At 38.0% G+C, this 17205-nt stretch overlaps 2 protein-coding genes across 2 annotated transcripts; both read left to right on the top strand.

Moving 5' to 3' along the window:
- Nucleotides 1-1960: 1960 nt before the first annotated feature.
- On the top strand, nt 1961-3690 carry LOC117408651 (fibroblast growth factor-binding protein 2-like). The gene is made up of 2 exons (XM_034013836.2): nt 1961-2710; nt 3549-3690. The coding sequence occupies exon 1, from the start codon at nt 2102-2104 to the stop codon at nt 2702-2704; it is 603 nt and encodes a 200-aa protein (XP_033869727.1). The 5' UTR covers nt 1961-2101; the 3' UTR covers nt 2705-2710; nt 3549-3690.
- A 1814-nt stretch (nt 3691-5504) lies between these two features.
- Nucleotides 5505-7190, top strand: LOC117408509 (fibroblast growth factor-binding protein 1-like). The gene is made up of 2 exons (XM_034013546.3): nt 5505-5665; nt 6073-7190. Exon 2 carries the CDS (start codon nt 6104-6106, stop codon nt 6785-6787), a length of 684 nt encoding a protein of 227 aa, XP_033869437.3. The 5' UTR covers nt 5505-5665; nt 6073-6103; the 3' UTR covers nt 6788-7190.
- Nucleotides 7191-17205: the final 10015 nt, after the last annotated feature.

Raw genomic sequence — 17205 nt, 5'->3', positions numbered from 1 at the left:
TGCTGCCCATTATGCTTTAAACCAAGTTTTGTAGCGGAGGGTTTCAGAAGATTGGTCAATATCTTTCCTGGCCTGCGACCATTGAGACCTTCACCGTGCAATACTCGACCTATAGTTGAAATGGAAACCCCAGTTCTGCTTATAGCCAATTCACTTTGAATATCTTTGGCAGTCAATCTCGGATTGTTATTAACCTTCCTCACAATTCTTCTACTTGATTTATTGTCATAAAGCTGGAGAAGGGTACAGAAAGATTTCCAAGCATTTGACTATCCCGATTTCAACTATTTAATCTATTATCATTAAGTACAACGCTCCCTCGGTCTGGAAGAAAGAAGGTTATTTCACCAAGAATATTTTCTGCCTAAGGTCTTCAGATAGCTCTTTACTTTTTTCCCATATTGACTTATTGGTAATTACAGCAATCATCCTATGACTAACCCTTTTATACTTTCTAAGAATGTTCACCTACAATCCAGCAGTTTCTAGACTTTTCTAGAATTAGGTTCTGCATTATCATATTGAAATTTCTAGCACCTTGAAGACAATACTATCATTGGAGTTTTGCAAAATAAAATTAAAATAAATAATATTTCTTGTAACTTTTTTACTACAAAAGATTTTTCCTATAATGATTTGTTTTCGAGAAATTTCTAGAAATTATAAATTTCCATTGGGAAATGTAAACTTTTGACTACAACTGTGTGTGTGGTGTGTGGGTGTGTGATTTTATATATATATATATATATATATATATATATATATATATATATATATATATATATATATATATATATTTGCATTCGTCCAGTTCATTTAATTGTTCTTTTTCCAAATCGGCATGTCTGCTTACTACTTTGGGATTTTTTGCAGGTAATTGGTCACTCAGTTTCATAGTTACAGCTCTACATCTGTAACTGTAAAAGCAAGATGGCTACCGCCCGATACTTTTAAATTCTGTGAGGTAGCGCAGTGATTTAGTATATATATATATATATATATATATATATATATATATATATATATATATATATGGATCCTAACATAAAATGTACATGAGTTGTTTATGTCTGCATATCATGGTATAAACATCGTAGACAGTCATGAAAGCTACAACAAATCCCTTATGGGAATTTGAGTATGCTTCTGGATGCAGTGCCATTGTCAGAAAGCTGCCAGAATGGCATTTTCCCAATTCAGAAATGGTTTATATCGCCAATAAATAAATCTCACAAGTGATCACATTACAATAGCTACCTTTAAAAATGAAGCTGTAAGATTTTTATTTAGTACTGACAACAGAATCGGAGGCACTGTCTTTGTCTTGCTTTTGCAAAACGGACACAGTGAATGGTTAGGTTAGTTTGCAAGTCATTTAGTTTTGATTGTGAATTTTTTAACAGACTTTTGCCAGCAATACTTCTGGTAATTTTATTTTGTGTAGCTATTTATCTTGGAAATGGATAGGTTATATATAACATAAGTTTAAGATGTGTCACATAGAAAGACCTTGCCTTCAGGTTTTCAGTCAAATGTCTTTTTTTGCCATCAGATAACATTGTTGCATTAATATTGTTATTATTCACTGCAACCCAACTTGATTGCTGAAATGTAACTACATAAATAAAACTTATTGGCTTTCAAATGAAATCGATAAGCTTCAACTCTTCAAACTGCTGATTTATTCATGCATTCTTTTCATTTATACCTTTTAATAATGCATGCTTTGTCTGCCAAGAGCAAACTTTGGAGAAGCCGATCTCCTGATGGCAAACGTGCAATTCCGACGATAGCGATTGGCTGTTGCCCTTTTAACTGGTACAGCTGGGCACCAGATGCCAGAAGCTGTAGACTACACATGTGTATGTATCATGATAGAGAGAAAAAGCCAGCTGGTTCTTGTTAGTGTTGCTGTATGCAGCCATAGGTTATTTGACATTTTCCGCACGAAGGAATAAATTATGGTCTGATTACCGCACTGTAGACTTTCTTACTCTGGACGAGTCAAGTTAGGTAGCTTGAATGACTTCTTTGTGCGATTAGCCTATAAATAGTGGGAGACCTACAGTCAGCCCTACATAGTTCTCTGGAAGCTTGCAACATGAAACCTGGAGCCTGTCTCGTTTTATGTTTTGCTCTCTGCCTCTGTCTCGTGGAAGGGCAGGACAAAAACAGCAAGAAAACTAGCAAAGAAGAGCCAGCCAAGTTCAACACCAAGAACCGAGATGCCTGTGAAATGACAGTGAGCGGGCAGGAGGATTTGAAACTCAGGATTACCTGCACCAAACCAGGCAGCTCCTACTGGTGTGAGTACACTGGCAAGCCATCCATCTGCCGCCCCTTCAACACCAACCCCAAGCAGTACTGGCACCAGATCAGCCTGGAACTGAGGAAAACCACCAACGCCTGCCAGGACAGCGCAGTGCTGAAACCAAACATGTGTCAAAAGGCTCCAGCTGATGCTCACATGAAACAAGTGGCTTCGAGCCTCAAGGCAGCTACGCAGAAAGCTGCCCCTGTCAAACCTGCCCAAGCAAAGCCAGCCTCAAAAGCACCACCAGTTAAGAAGGCTCAAAAACCAGCCCAGACCAAACCAAGTCCAGGGGCCAGCAGTCAGAGTGAGGCCGACAAGATGGCAGAAGAGTACTGCTGGGAGTCTCTTCAGGGCATGTGCTCCTACTTCATTGGCCTATTCCAAGGTTAAAAACAGGTGAGGTGCACTTAGAATTCTAGTCAAGCGGATATATATCAACGGTTCATAAGAGCCAGGAGTGGGGGCTGGGGGGCCTTAAAATACTGATGTTGGTGGTATTTCACCCATAACCATAACTAAGGTAAAATAAATGCATGTTTTCTACAGGTATGATGCCTTTTATTAGACCAGTGATATCAGTCCACACTAAAAATGCACCTTATTTGTGAACCAAGGTACCTATTACATTATATAAGTAAGGTAAAACTTAGAAGAAACTAAGCCAAGTAGACAAACGTTTTGGCTAAGTGTAAACTGATGATGGCATAAACTGAAATGTTTGGGGGAAAAAGTGGGTGTCCACATTACATTATATTATATTTTTGATTGAGTGTTTTGAAATTACAGATACATTACTAAGTCATGATATAGCATGGTACATATTTAGTTATATAGAAATTCTGCAACAAAGCATTCCATATATGTTGGGGAAATCTGGTTTGATATGGGTTTTGCACAAGAATCTGAAGAGGTTAATATATTAGGTATTTCAATACCTGAAAAATGCTGTTGTTTTCCAGTACTGAGCTTTATTATAAAACCAATTGGCACTAGGGGAAATGCGCGCACACACACACACACACACACACACTCACACACACACACACATATATATATATGGATCTCAAGCTAACCACCACTAACCCCTTTTAATGTGACAAGTAATGTGAATCTCTGTGAAAGACAGTGCATACTGTACCTAAATCAGTGTTAGTCTGGAACTAGACACAAGTCACAGACACATAAAAGCTGTTCACTTACTGGGAACTGAAAGATTGTGTTTTCTATGTTTCAGGTCAGAATCCACTGCCAAGAAGATTTCAGACTCGGTATTACTTTATTCAGGATGGGATCACTTGGACATTGTCCACTTTATAGGATCCACTAGCATAATTACAATAAGAAGTATGTGTGTGTGTGTGTGTGTGTGTATATATATATATATATATATATATATATATATATATATATATATATAGACCAGCAATGTTAATAACTTACTGTCAATAAAGTCTGTTTTTCTTTTTGTAGTTGTTTGTGTGTTCTATTACTCAAGAATACCTACAAAGATGTGAATAACACATGATTTCAGTATTATGAAAAAGTATATCCATAGCATTTAAAGGCTTAACCAATCAGGTGACAGAACTGCCAGTGTTCCCCCTGACTTAGTTAACTAAACTAATGACACAACTGAATGAGCAGTTTGGTAACTGTGCTATTCTTCCAGTATACTGTAAGGGCACCTCAGCTACACTTCTCCCTCCAGTGATATCTATTCTGATGTAGGATAGTGGACCCTTAGAGGTTACAACTAGCTTCAGTACTATTAAGCATCTCTTTAATAGTAAATAAGAAGCACTAAACTGTCTCACAACAATACCCTATGAATAGTCCATACAGCTGAATCTTGGTACATGACAGGAACCTTTAAAGATCTGGCACCTACCCAGCAATTCGTCTAGTACCTTTACTGTCCACCGGGTGGAGCTATGGCTTAATTAAACAAACAAAAAAAACTAAAAGGAGCCTCAGTTCTGTAGAATTCCTTTTAAATACCTTATTTGAAATATAGCATTATAAAGTTTACCACTTCAGAAAATACATTATTGATATAAAGTTGCACATCTGGGAAATTAAATAATGAATTGTACATACCTAAATTACACTGAGCTTGTGAATGTGGGGTAAATAGATTCTCTAGGAACATCCACACTGCCATGAATATTTACATATAAACCCAATGCTAACCTTAAATCAAACATTTAACTTAATTCGATCACTAACAGTTTATTCACTATCACATTCTAAATGTGGAGCATTTACCGGACATTCCCCTCTTACAGGGTCATTTGTTGTGAGAAGATGGAGGTTAGACACACATGACATATTTAGCATTTTATAAATAATAAAAGAAACTAAAATTCAATGACAAACGTTTTGACTGGAAGCTTTTTTCAATAATAATGTTGGCATCTTTTAGTATCGCTGTATAACAGTCATTTTAGTGAGGATGTGCTCGTGGGAATTGTCCTAATCACAGGAATGAATGGAGGCCCCTGCTGGTTAAAGAGGGTACTACACTTAACCATGCAAAGCTGTGATATATATATACGCACATACATCTTTTTTTTTGCACTTGTTCTTGGCTCAATCTTAACTGGCATTAATCTGCATGATGAAGCTGGGATACAATGAAATGATGGGCCTTGTTTTCAATCCTGCAGCCTGACAGTACTGAGCACTATGTTTTAGTGACCACTCACTAATTAGATTAAAGTAAGCTTAAAAGCAATTTTGAAAGGCAGAATTGATCCCAGATAATAATTTATTGATAACTTTCACACTTTCACAAGGACAAATGCTTTTAACCTTATAATTATTAACTGATATTACTGGAAAACTAAGAAAATTGCATTCAATTGCATTATTACTCTCTAATTCCTATCTTTTTATTGCCAGGTTTATATAAAGCAGGGCCCATCATTTTATATTGTATTGGTATCCATGATAGTTTACAAATAGTTGATAACTGTACACCCAGTTGATTTAACACCTACTCTCATGTAATGGAAATCATAAACACATCAGCATTCACAGTTTGTATTCTGGAGGTGAGAAATATTAAGCGTGAAAGGCGTTTCTGAGAAGAGGCTATTCATGCATGCTTTATAATGCAATCCTGTTTGACAAAGAAGACCACCTTCAACTTCCGGCACGACTTGTTTTAACAGAACAAACGGCTGACGCGTTGTAGAATGAAGCTTTACTCCGGTATTCACGGCTTCGTGGTGTAATATCTGGCGATGGGGTGTTCAGTAGGCGTGACAGGTATGTATAAATGCAACACGCCACTGCTTCAGGTACACGACCTGGCGCATCCGAATTCCTGGCACACGCACTAAATCACAGGTAGGGATTTTTGTGACATTACGGTGGTCATTTAGTTTGAATTATACATCAAATACGTAATATAGTTTATACGGTATATACTTTTCAAATGTGTGTTAAAGTCTTATGTATTTGTTTAGTTTAGTACTAACAAAACGACCGAGAAAGCGTAAAACCTGAGTAAATGCGTATTTGCTTGACCACTACAGTAAACTTACGTTTTACAAAGATTAAACATATACAATAAAATCAATCAATCAATCAATCAATCAATAAATAAAGTGACCTACATACACTATATTGGTATGTTTTTTTTTTTTTTTTTTTTTTTGTTTTTTTTACTTATTTTCCTTAAGAAAATGTGCATGGGAAAACAAAAGCAAATATTCATGTAAAATAAACCAAACACATTATTATTATTATTACAGGTCTCCAATCAGAAACAACGCTTGAGGAAGCATGGTTAAAAATACCGCATTGATCCTGCTCATCCTGTGCCTCGCGCAGCTGCTCCTTGTAGCGGAATGCAAGAAGCAGGAAGGTGGGAAGGGGCGAAGTAAGGAAGGCAAGGATAAAACCCAAAGCGACGGTCAAGGGGGGCACCAACCAAAAAAGCACGAGGCAGCACCAAAAGAAAAGAAGGAGAGAGGACAGAAACCATCCATGCAGGGCAAGTTCACCACCAAGGATAAAGCGCAGTGCACCTGGACAGCGGCTGAGGGAGACAAGTTTAGCCTGCGGGTGATCTGCAAAAAGAGCGAGGAGAGCTACGCCTGTGAATACGTGGGTAGACCTACAGCCTGCACTGAGTATGCTTCTAAGTCGAAATCATACTGGAAACAGATTTCTAGAGCCCTGAAAAAGCAGAAGAACCTGTGCAAGGATGCGGCGTCCGTGTTGAAGGCGGGCATGTGTAAGAACGCGCCCAGAGACTCGCATTTTAAACTTAGTGAAAATTTCCTGGCAACTGCAAAGGAAAACACGCCCTCCTCTGTGCCGGAGAACGCTCCAGCACCAGCGGCAACCCCAAACACGAAGAACTGCACGGATAGCATAGACCAGAATAAATTAGCTGAAGAGTACTGCAGTGGGTCGTGGACCTCACTATGCACTTTCTTTATCTCCATGGTACAGGACTGCTGAGAGTCTTATTCTATTAGACCTGTTGTATGTACTTAGCCCACAGACAGACACACTTCTGTGATTCCTGATTTGTATTTTAATACAAAGACATTCAAATCGCATGGCCATAGACAAATACTCCTGACGGTATTTCATTTGATAAAATCACAGTTAAAAAAAAAAAAAAAAAATCAGTACATATATATATATATATATATATATATATATATATATGAACCCTAAAGCTGTCTTGTAAAAGTTATATGTTCTATCGATACCACTTAATAAAAGTGCACTGTTTTCTAATTATGTACATCCCTAATTGATTTTTAATGTAATGGTTGCCATGTATTTCGTATTGGTTAAACTATTCTGTCCACTTAGGTTTTGTAATGCTGATAAATAAACTATTAGTTTTTATACATCTTGGCATTGTGTTTCTTTCTTTGGTGAAGGTTACAAATGGTTTACTTAGATAATTCCTGATTCTGATTAGTTTATTAAATAGTTAAATATATTCACAAGAAACAATAGGACAAAAAGGAGGGGAGTACACAAGTGAGACTGAGCCAATACTTAACAGAAGACATGTCAAAACGTTATGGATTTTGTAAATCAGTTCTGTGTTGAAAGTCAGCAGTTCAGTGGTTAAAAGAAACAGCTGCTACTACTCACTTACTCCTACTACTAAAGTAGTTTGGGTTTGAACTTTATGCTAGATTTATTCCTGCATATGCCGGTATTACATAAAAGAAAGTCATGATAATAACTCCTCCGTCTTTATCAACTGTTAAATCACCCACATCAGCAGTACCTCAGTGAGTCAGATGTTTTATTGACACGAGGGAGTCCTACTCACGAATGGTTTACCTGTTGGGCGGGTCTGTGGAATTCAGTGCCCTGTTTGTAAAGCCACTTACCTGGTTACTGTACATCAAGCTGATTTGCTTAGCTTCTGCCCACAGTTGGAAGGGAACACTTCAATTAACTGGAACACATTGTAACTTTTGATTGCAGGAAGTAGTAGTTTAAGTAGTTTTATTTTGTTAAAATTACTTGCTATAGATTGGAAATTGGCTACAGGTATTTGCATCCCAGCGGAATCCTCTGCTTATTGCAAAAGTACAAATGCTCCACCATGTAGTGAGAGTCTACTATCATTTCAGACTCAGATCCTGCATCAGGTGAAAGCTGGCCTAACAGCAGATTCTAAAGCAATTAACAATTTCGATTTGCAAAGGATATGGAAAAGGTGTTCTGATAGAAAAGAGAAGCCTAGTGTGGTTATTGTGGCATAATTATGTTACTACTGTGTCTACATCACAGACAATGTGTATAAATAGGAGGAAATCACAGTGTAAATATAATTAGTACCACACACCCCCCCTCCAGCACATAGAGACTCAACATATAGAGGAACAAAGACATTTGTTCATAAGATGATGTGACAGGGTAGCGTCACAGCCCAAGCTGTTAACAGTAGGGAGAGACTCAGAACACAGAAGCTACAGTGAAGCGCTGTCGCGCACGTTTAATAAACACTAAACAAAACACATTAACAAAACAAAGGGCACAAGGGCCAAAACAAAAGGTCTACACAAAAACTCACAAACATAAACAGGACAGCAACACACACACATGCACGCATTCACTCACACACACACACACACACACACGTTTGCATTCCCATATTTGTGGGGACTTCTCATTGACTCTCACTATATTTGTATTTACTATTTCTAACTCCAGTCAGATAAAACTCCACATAGGGTGAAAGTCAACAACAAACAAAATATTTTGGCACTTTCATTATTTTTAGTTATTATTAGTTCTTAAAAACGTGTTTTACAAAGCGGGGACTTCCCCACAACGTTGTTTTTTCAGGAGTTACTATGTTTGTGGGGACAGTTTCTCAAATTTTGTCTGCACATTGATAGTAATGCCTGCCCCCCCCGCCCCCCAGACCCCACACCCCGCACCCACACACACACACACACCTGTGCATGTGGGCTGAAATCCCGTCAATCACATGTGCCTCTGGCTGCTGTGCTTGTTTAGACACACTTGGATTTCAAAGAATTCTATTTCAAAAAAGTGCTCCATTTTGATGAAAGTGCAAAGGTAAAACTAATTTGATTTGATAAAACTAGCGATAAACTACTCATTTTAATAACTGATCTCTCTCTTCTTGTTTTCCAGCTTTTTACAGTTACAATAGTGAATTCAGACCATTTGCTTTTGCTCTTGTTTAAATCAGAGGTTTAACATTGTCGTTCCAAGATTGAGCCACAGTTTTGAAAATTGTATTGAAATGAGTATCTATCAGACCTACAACGAAGGCGATGAGAAAGCCTTTCAGAACATTTCAGCAAAGATGCATTCACGTTATAACATTGGTTCACCAAAAGGATTTAGAAAGGGGCTGAACCTCACCCCTTGCAATGTGGCAAGTCTCCCTAGTATAGAACGAGTATCAGTTTGGGCCTTAAGATCAAACAACAAATATTACATTACAAACCACTTTCCCCTTTCTATTCACATACTGATGCTGCATCTGTATGCAGGTGATCTTATTTAATTAAATACATTACCATTATTGGGCCCTATGTGTAAATAAATTGGATGTTCTGTCTATATCTGAGCAAAGAAAGTGAAACCATAGTGTAACGTAATGATTTTATCAAAGAAGCGAAACCATATTGTAGTGTAGTGATTTTTGTCCCTCCATGAAAGAAGGTTATGTTGAGGTTGAATAACAAAATGGTCAGACTGCATTTAGAATACCATGTTCAAAATGAAGTGGACACAGGAGGAGACTCTTCTTTAGAATACCATGTTCAAAATGAAGTGGACACAGGAGGAGACTCTTCTTTAGAATACCATGTTCAAAATGAAGTGGACACAGGAGGAGACTCTTCTTTAGAATACCATGTTCAAAATGAAGTGGACACAGGAGGAGACTCTTCTTTAAACAGAGAGAGGTGATTATTAGGATCCTTTTTATACCAACTTAACAAAGTTTTGAGAGCAACCAGCTGCTAGGAACTGGGCAAACATTGGTGGGCCAAATGGGTTCCCTTTGTACATTTTCTTATGTTACCGTTTTCATGTAGCCAGAGGTATAGAATACTCTGAAGAACTTCATACTACTGATATGACTGGCTAGTTTTTATTAACATTGTGCCTCTTTGAAACCCTGCTAATAAATAATAAGAATGAATACCTTGCAAGGCTTCATTCTGAATCAAAACCTCTTTGAAGCAAACTTTATAAAAAAAATAATAATAATAATAATAATGGCGCGGTATGGTGGCGTAGTGGTTAGCGCTGCTGCATCACAGCGCCAGGGTTCTGGGTTCGAATCTGGCTTGGGGTACGGTCTGTGTGGAGTTTGCATGTTCTCCCCATGTTCACGTGGGTTTTCTCCGCTTTCCTCCCACAGTCCAAAGACATGCTGTCCAGGTTGATCGGTCACTCTAAATTGCCCTCTGTGTGAGTTTTTACAAAGGAGGACACGGACAACATGCCCCACATGTTGACCTGTTCCTATCCAATTTTAAATAACTTTAGCATAACAGAGGCAGAAGTGTTAAAGTGACTAGGAGCTCTTAAAATAAACAAATCCCCTGGGTCGGATGAGATCCTCCCAATAGTACTCAAAGAAATGAAAGAAGTTATCTACAAACCGCTAACCAAGATCATGCAACAGTCTCTTGACACAGGGGTTGTACCGACAGACTGGAAAATTGCAAACGTAATACCGATCCACAAAAAGGGAGACAAAACCGAACCGGATAACTACAGACCAATAAGCCTGACTTCTATTATATGTAAACTTATGGAAACTATAATAAGATCTAAAATGGAAAATTACCTATATGGTAACAATATCCTGGGAGACAGTCTTAATTCTCAAACTGAACGCATGCACATGGATTAGGGAGTGGTTAACATGTAGAAAACAGAAAGTACTGATTAGAGGAGAAACCTCAAAATGGAGCGAGGTAACCAGTGGTGTACCACAGGGATCAGTACTAGGTCCTCTGCTATTCCTAATCTACATTAATGATTTAGATTCTGGTATAGTAAGCAAACTCGTTAAATTTGTAGACAACACAAAAATAGGAGGAGTGGTAAACACTGTTGCAGCAGCAAAGGTCATTCAAAATGATCTAGACAGCATTCAGAACTGGGCAGACGCATGGTAAATTACATTTAATAGAGAAAAGTGTTAAGTATTGCATGCAGGCAATAAAAATGTGCATTATAAATATCATATGGGAGATTCTGAAATTGAAGAAGGGAACTATGAAAAAGACCTAGGAGTTTATGTTGACTCAGAAATGTCTTCATCTAGACAATGTGGGGAAGCTATAAAAAAGGCCAACAAGATGCTCAGATATATTGTGAGAAGTGTTGAATTTAAATCAAGGGAAGTAATGTTAAAACTTTACAATGCATTAGTAAGACCTCACCTAGAATATTGCTGCTCTAGAAAGAGTGCAAAGAAGAGCAACCAGTATTATCCCAGGTTTAAAAGGCATGTCATATGCAGACAGGCTAAAATAATTGAATCTATTCAGCCTTGAACAAAGAAGACTATGCGGCAATCTGATTCAAACATTCAAAATCCTAAAAGGTATAGACAATGTCCACCCAGGGGACTTTTGTGACCTGAAAAAAGAAACAAGGACCAGGGGTCACAAATGGAGATTAGATAAAGGGGCATTCAGAACAGAAGATAGGAGGCACTTTTTTACACAGAGAATTGTGAGGGTCTAGAAACATCACCCCAGTAATGTTGTTGAAGCTGACACCCTGGTATCCTTCAAGAAGCTGCTTGATGGGATTCTGGGATCAATAAGCTACTAACAACCAAACAAGCAAGATGGGCTGAATGGCCTCCTCTCCTTTGTAAACTTTCTTATGTTCTTATGTTCTTATGTGTGTGGTGCCCTGCGATGGACTGGTGTCCCGTCTCGCCTTAAGCCCTGTGTATGCCGATTTAGGCTCTGTGTCACCGCGGCCCTGTAAAGGAGTAAGCGGTTAATGATAATGGATGGATGGATGGACAGATGGATAATGACACTGGAGTTTGAACAGAATGTTAAGGTTCTGTACATTCCAGATGTGCAAGGGTGTTACCACATGAATGTGTTGTGCAACTACATGGAAGACTATTGAATTAGCCAAAAACTGAGATACCTTCGGGCATTTCATTTCATTTCATGTGGATTAAAAGCTGAGAGGAGGGGTTGTATTAGAATCACCATTTGTATTTCAACTAAGGGTGGTAAAAATAGTGAACTAATGTGGAAAATATATATGTTATTGCAAAGTGTACTATAAATATACTGTATACTGTATAATATTGTTACTACAGCACTGCCTTCTGTTTCCAAAATAGCAAGCACCTTAATTATCGTTGTCACAAGCATGATGAATGGGAGTTCAAACCTGAGTACTCAAAGAGCATCAGTATGCTTGAAACAGGACTCAAATAGCCGGGTGTTTAAATGTTTTTTACTCTCAAGCTTCCATATCATAACTAAGACGCTACAACAGAAAATGATCTACAAAGTGAATCTAAACAAGAGATATACATTAGTCTAGTGATGTTTCATACCCATACCTACTGGCTCTGCTGTCTCTAAATACACAGTAATTAGAATACCAACCATGCATCCATTGTTAAAGCATAGCCAATTCTAATAAAGCACAGTCAGTAGTTAAGCATGGTTAAGCCCAGAGACATGATAAATCATTAAAAACATGGCAAACCATTGTAGCATGCTGTTTATCTGAAGGGGGTATACAGGTTATGCACTCATTAATTATCCAGTCAAAACAAATTACTTGAGACACTGCTGTACCCCATTTACTAATATCCATATCTAAAGCTGAAAAATCATTCAAATGCCTGTGCATCCCATAAAAATAAGTAATGAGTGAGAGCAGGCCCATCAGCCCATCTGTGCTGGACTGGATTCCCATAGCTGATTGATCCAAAACTACAATGCAGCAGCATGGCTTGGTAACCCATTCCACACACTCACCACTCAGTGTGAAAAAGGCTATGACTTTGAATATAGATCAACCCACCCTGGGAAGGTATGTTGACATTACTGGCTTGAGCTGTTGACTGTCATCAAACCAGCACTGATCTAGATTGCTTGCGTTATTTACAGGGGTAAACCTATAAGGTTTAGGTACATTAACCTACAGAATATTGAAACATGTCAGGCAGGATACCTGCTGTAGTGTTTATAGACGTGTGTATTGGCAGTGCGGCTGTAGCTAGTTCGTAAAGGGGTTTGGTTGGTATAGCAATACATCAAGCAGCCTGTAAGCGCACTGTTGCGTTAATAATTGGTGGTAAGTGTGGTATGCACGTGTGATAAGTGTTGGGGCGGCGGGCAGAGATTGTGTTGGAATTCTGTCAGTCAGTGAAGATTAGCAAGATTAGATAGAATCAATTATTAATACCAGCAGAGAGGCTTGGGAGGGCTCTGATGAAGAACAGACCTGTCCTAGCATCTCAAAAAGTTAGGGCTGTTCTTGCCTCACAATGTATTAGGGCTTCACTGTAAAAGCTACCTAATGGAAGCTTTATTACTCCCTGCCTGACAAAGCGGCAGACCCTAGCTCATTACAATATAATATTTGTTACTTCTTGAAACCTGACTCTGTTGGTCTTGACCCATATTACTGTTAAGTTCATGTTTGGGATTCCAAATAAAGAGGCACACTAATGTAAAGTACAACAAATATGTCTTTATTACCGTAAAAATACGAAAACGAAGCTGAGCAATGCACCTTTACATCTCAGAGTATACGAAATATTGGTATTCACAAAGCTTTTTCATAATAAAATAATGTTTCATATTCATGACGCTAGTTTAGAATGCTGATGGCTGGCTTCTTTAAAAACAGTTTCGATTGAATATCACACCTTATATTAATATAAAGCTTGCAAGGTTTTCAGGCAGGGAATCTATAGTATCATTAATACAAGTGCCTAGTACATTCATTGGTCAATCTACAAGCCAATTACCGGCAAGTTCCCATCAACCTATAAGGCATATAAAGCTACTTTCCAAACTCAGTCCTGCTGTGCTTTCGAATGACCACCTCCACCCCAACCACCTCCACCTCACTCCCAGCCTCGTCCGGAGGGGGGGAGTATACGATGCTCCTCTGCCTCATATTTTAACACGTCGCATAGAATTATTATTTTATTCTTTGTTTTTTAGCAGGCAGCACTGGGATGCTCTGAAGGATGAGGCTCTGCTCCAACTCTTTGTAGTCTACTTATTTTTATTCACCCATTGTTGGGGTCAATGTTTTGGGAAATGTGTAAGATTTTGTATTCTAATAAAGGTAGTTATGTAATGCAAGATTGTCCTGACTTTGTGAATAGGGCCAGTGGCATGGCTCCTGCTGTTCTAAGATTTCACATTCCTGCTCTGTACTCTATACAGATCCCAAAAGATTCCTGCTTTCAAATGTTTAAACTCAGCCTTTACCAAGAGTCACTGTAATACAAGTCTGAGCAGCGAGTGAAAGTACTCTTCAGAATCCTGGGCCAGTAATATTAATTAGACAGACTCAAACTCAGGTACAGCCATCAGGTCAATTAGACTGTGGTCAGTGAGCCCGTGCTGTGAACAGACTACAGACAGTGCAGTACATAACAGTTTATTTTTCAATACCCCTTTAACAAAAATATTTCCTGCCGGTAAAATGTCCTTTGGAACATACTCACTCTATACCCATTTACTATGACACCAATAAACATAAAACTGCCCTTGTGGTGATTATATACAGCACAGTGCTCTAGCATTGTGGAATGCTAATCTCTGAACCCATGCAATATGGCTAACAGCAAGTTACATTGAGTATGGAATGGTCTTATCCTGTATTATTTAGATAAACCTGATGTTCAGGGTCTATACTGAGTATTGAATAGTCTTATCCTGTATTATTTAGATAAACCTGATGTTCAGGGTATATACTGAGTATTGAATAGTCTTATCCTGTATTATTTAGATAAACCTGATGTTCAGGGTCTATATTGAGTATGGAATGGTCTTATCCTGTATTATTTAGATAAACCTGATGTTCAGGGTCTATACTGAGTATGGAATGGTCTTATCCTGTATTATTTAGATAAACCTGATGTTCAGGGTCTATACTGAGTATTGAATAGTCTTATCCTGTATTATTTAGATAAACCTGATGTTCAGGGTCTATATTGAGTATTGAATAGTCTTATCCTGTATTATTTAGATAAACCTGATGTTCAGGGTCTATATTGAGTATGGAATGGTCTTATCCTGTATTATTTAGATAAACCTGATGTTCAGGGTCTGTACTGAGTATTGAATAGTCTTATCCTGTATTATTTAGATAAACCTGATGTTCAGGGTCTATATTGAGTATGGAATGGTCTTATCCTGTATTATTTAGATAAACCTGATGTTCAGGGTCTGTACTGAGTATTGAATAGTCTTATCCTGTATTATTTAGATAAACCTGACGTTCAGGGTCTATACTGAGTATGGAATGGTCTTATCCTGTATTATTTAGATAAACCTGACGTTCAGGGTCTATACTGAGTATGGAATGGTCTTATCCTGTATTATTTAGATAAACCTATTATAAGCCAATAGCTGGAAAGTTTGCAACCCTATTGGCTAATAATCGGCCCTTAATCTCTCTGGTCACCACAATCAGACTGCACCACCAGTGCTTGTCAGAGTTATTTCATAAACAACCTTGAAAATGGTGAAAACTGTTCAACCCGTATCTTATGACTAAACACTGTACACATAACCATTAAAAAATGTGTTTATACATGATATGGATAACTTGCTTTATTTTCTGTTGCGCAAACATGAAGCTATGCCAAAAATACACTGGTTACCACTGTCAATTTTTTTTTTTTTTTTTTGGAATGACCTATAAGGTAATTCCTAAGTATGTATCCAGGCTGACCTATTGCAAACAGTTTCCTGTTGTAATGTGTAAATATGAGTCACAGAATGTATAGCAAGAGTAAATAACTCCCCCTCATTAATCCTTTAATGCTAGTAGCAGTGGCATTTCTAAACTGACTTTATTATTATAGGTAACGTGCCCACGCAATACTTGCAGCTGCATGCAGTTCTAATTCAATTATTTTACACTAGCTGCCACCAGAAAACCTCAGGAATGTTACATTACACAAATCCAGGAGATTTTCTTCCATTCATTCACATTGATTTGTATTTTTGCATGAGAAAACAACTGCTTTCTAGTAGCCTGCATGCTATTAAGATTTCATGTATACATTTGAAATGATAATACAAAACCGGTTAAAGGAATTAAAAAAATGAATTCCCATTGTGAAGCAGTATGTTTAAAATACAGAAAACAATCATTTGACAAAAAAATGTACAATGTGCTCTTAGGATCACTAGAATATCTTGCCCACCCAAGTGCTCAAGAGAAGGGCCAGCTGTACTTTTTAAACAATAACAAACAGATCACAACAAAGGTTATATTTTGAAAGTCTCTTTTTGATTCCTTCCTTGAGGGAGTAAGAAACCTCCCAAGCCCTGCTTTATTAAAGACACAATTGTAAATTACATGGCAGTGATACTAACATGTCTAGGCTCAGCGCCATTTCTGAATTACGGAGTACCCCAGCTCAACATGTATCCTCACAATTAGTGTTCCAAAATGGGTGCCCACCCCAAGACCTCAGTGCTGTTTTGGGACACTGCAGCCCACAACTAGCCCTTTTTGCCACTTATTACCCCCCATTAGATGAATTCTGGATTGGCTAATCTGCACCAGAAGCACACAGTATCCCCAATAGTTGGAAAATACCCAAATGCCATAAACAATAAAATGACTTTATTAACCTGATGAAGATGGTGAAAGGTGTAAAGTGATTGAACTGACTTGTACTTGTAGGATTGAAATATGGCAACATTTTGAAAATTGACCTTATAAGCTCTGCTTCTTTATTAAAATTATACAACTATCTGATTTAGGACTTTTGTGTTTGACAGCAGGTTTCTAACTGCAGCTAAGCCTCTTGGAAGTAAGATGTTGACGTCTATAAAACAGGACAGGCAGCACATCTGCAGCAGATGTTTAGTGATTGGGGGGCATGTCAACTGAAGGCCTCGCCTTTGCTCATTTTAGGCTTCATCAGTGGATGAGATTTGATTAGGAAGATATATACTTAATTATGTTCACGAAGGATCTTTGTAGCTCAGCTCACAAGTACAATTACCACCATGTCATGGTTCGACTGCTTAATATAACTGCAGTTCAAGATGGTGGCAGAGTTGTTTAATTATTGTGTTGTATGTGAGCAGTCAAAGACAAATGCTATAAAGGCATACTTAATGCCTGATTTAAAATGTAGTTTTGGAGCAATAGTACTC

The sequence above is a fragment of the Acipenser ruthenus genome, chromosome 2 (genome assembly GCF_902713425.1).
Source record: "Acipenser ruthenus chromosome 2, fAciRut3.2 maternal haplotype, whole genome shotgun sequence".
NCBI classification, from domain to species: Eukaryota; Metazoa; Chordata; class Actinopteri; order Acipenseriformes; family Acipenseridae; genus Acipenser; species Acipenser ruthenus.
The sequence above is the reverse complement of the archived record's forward strand: the minus strand, read 5'-3'. Positions and strand labels throughout refer to the sequence as shown.

What these genes read in the sequence shown, in the direction of transcription:
- LOC117408651 (XM_034013836.2), top strand. Translation starts at nt 2,102, where the DNA reads ATGAAACCTGGAGCCTGTCTCGTTTTATGTTTTGCTCTCTGCCTCTGT.
- LOC117408509 (XM_034013546.3), top strand. Translation starts at nt 6,104, where the DNA reads ATGGTTAAAAATACCGCATTGATCCTGCTCATCCTGTGCCTCGCGCAG.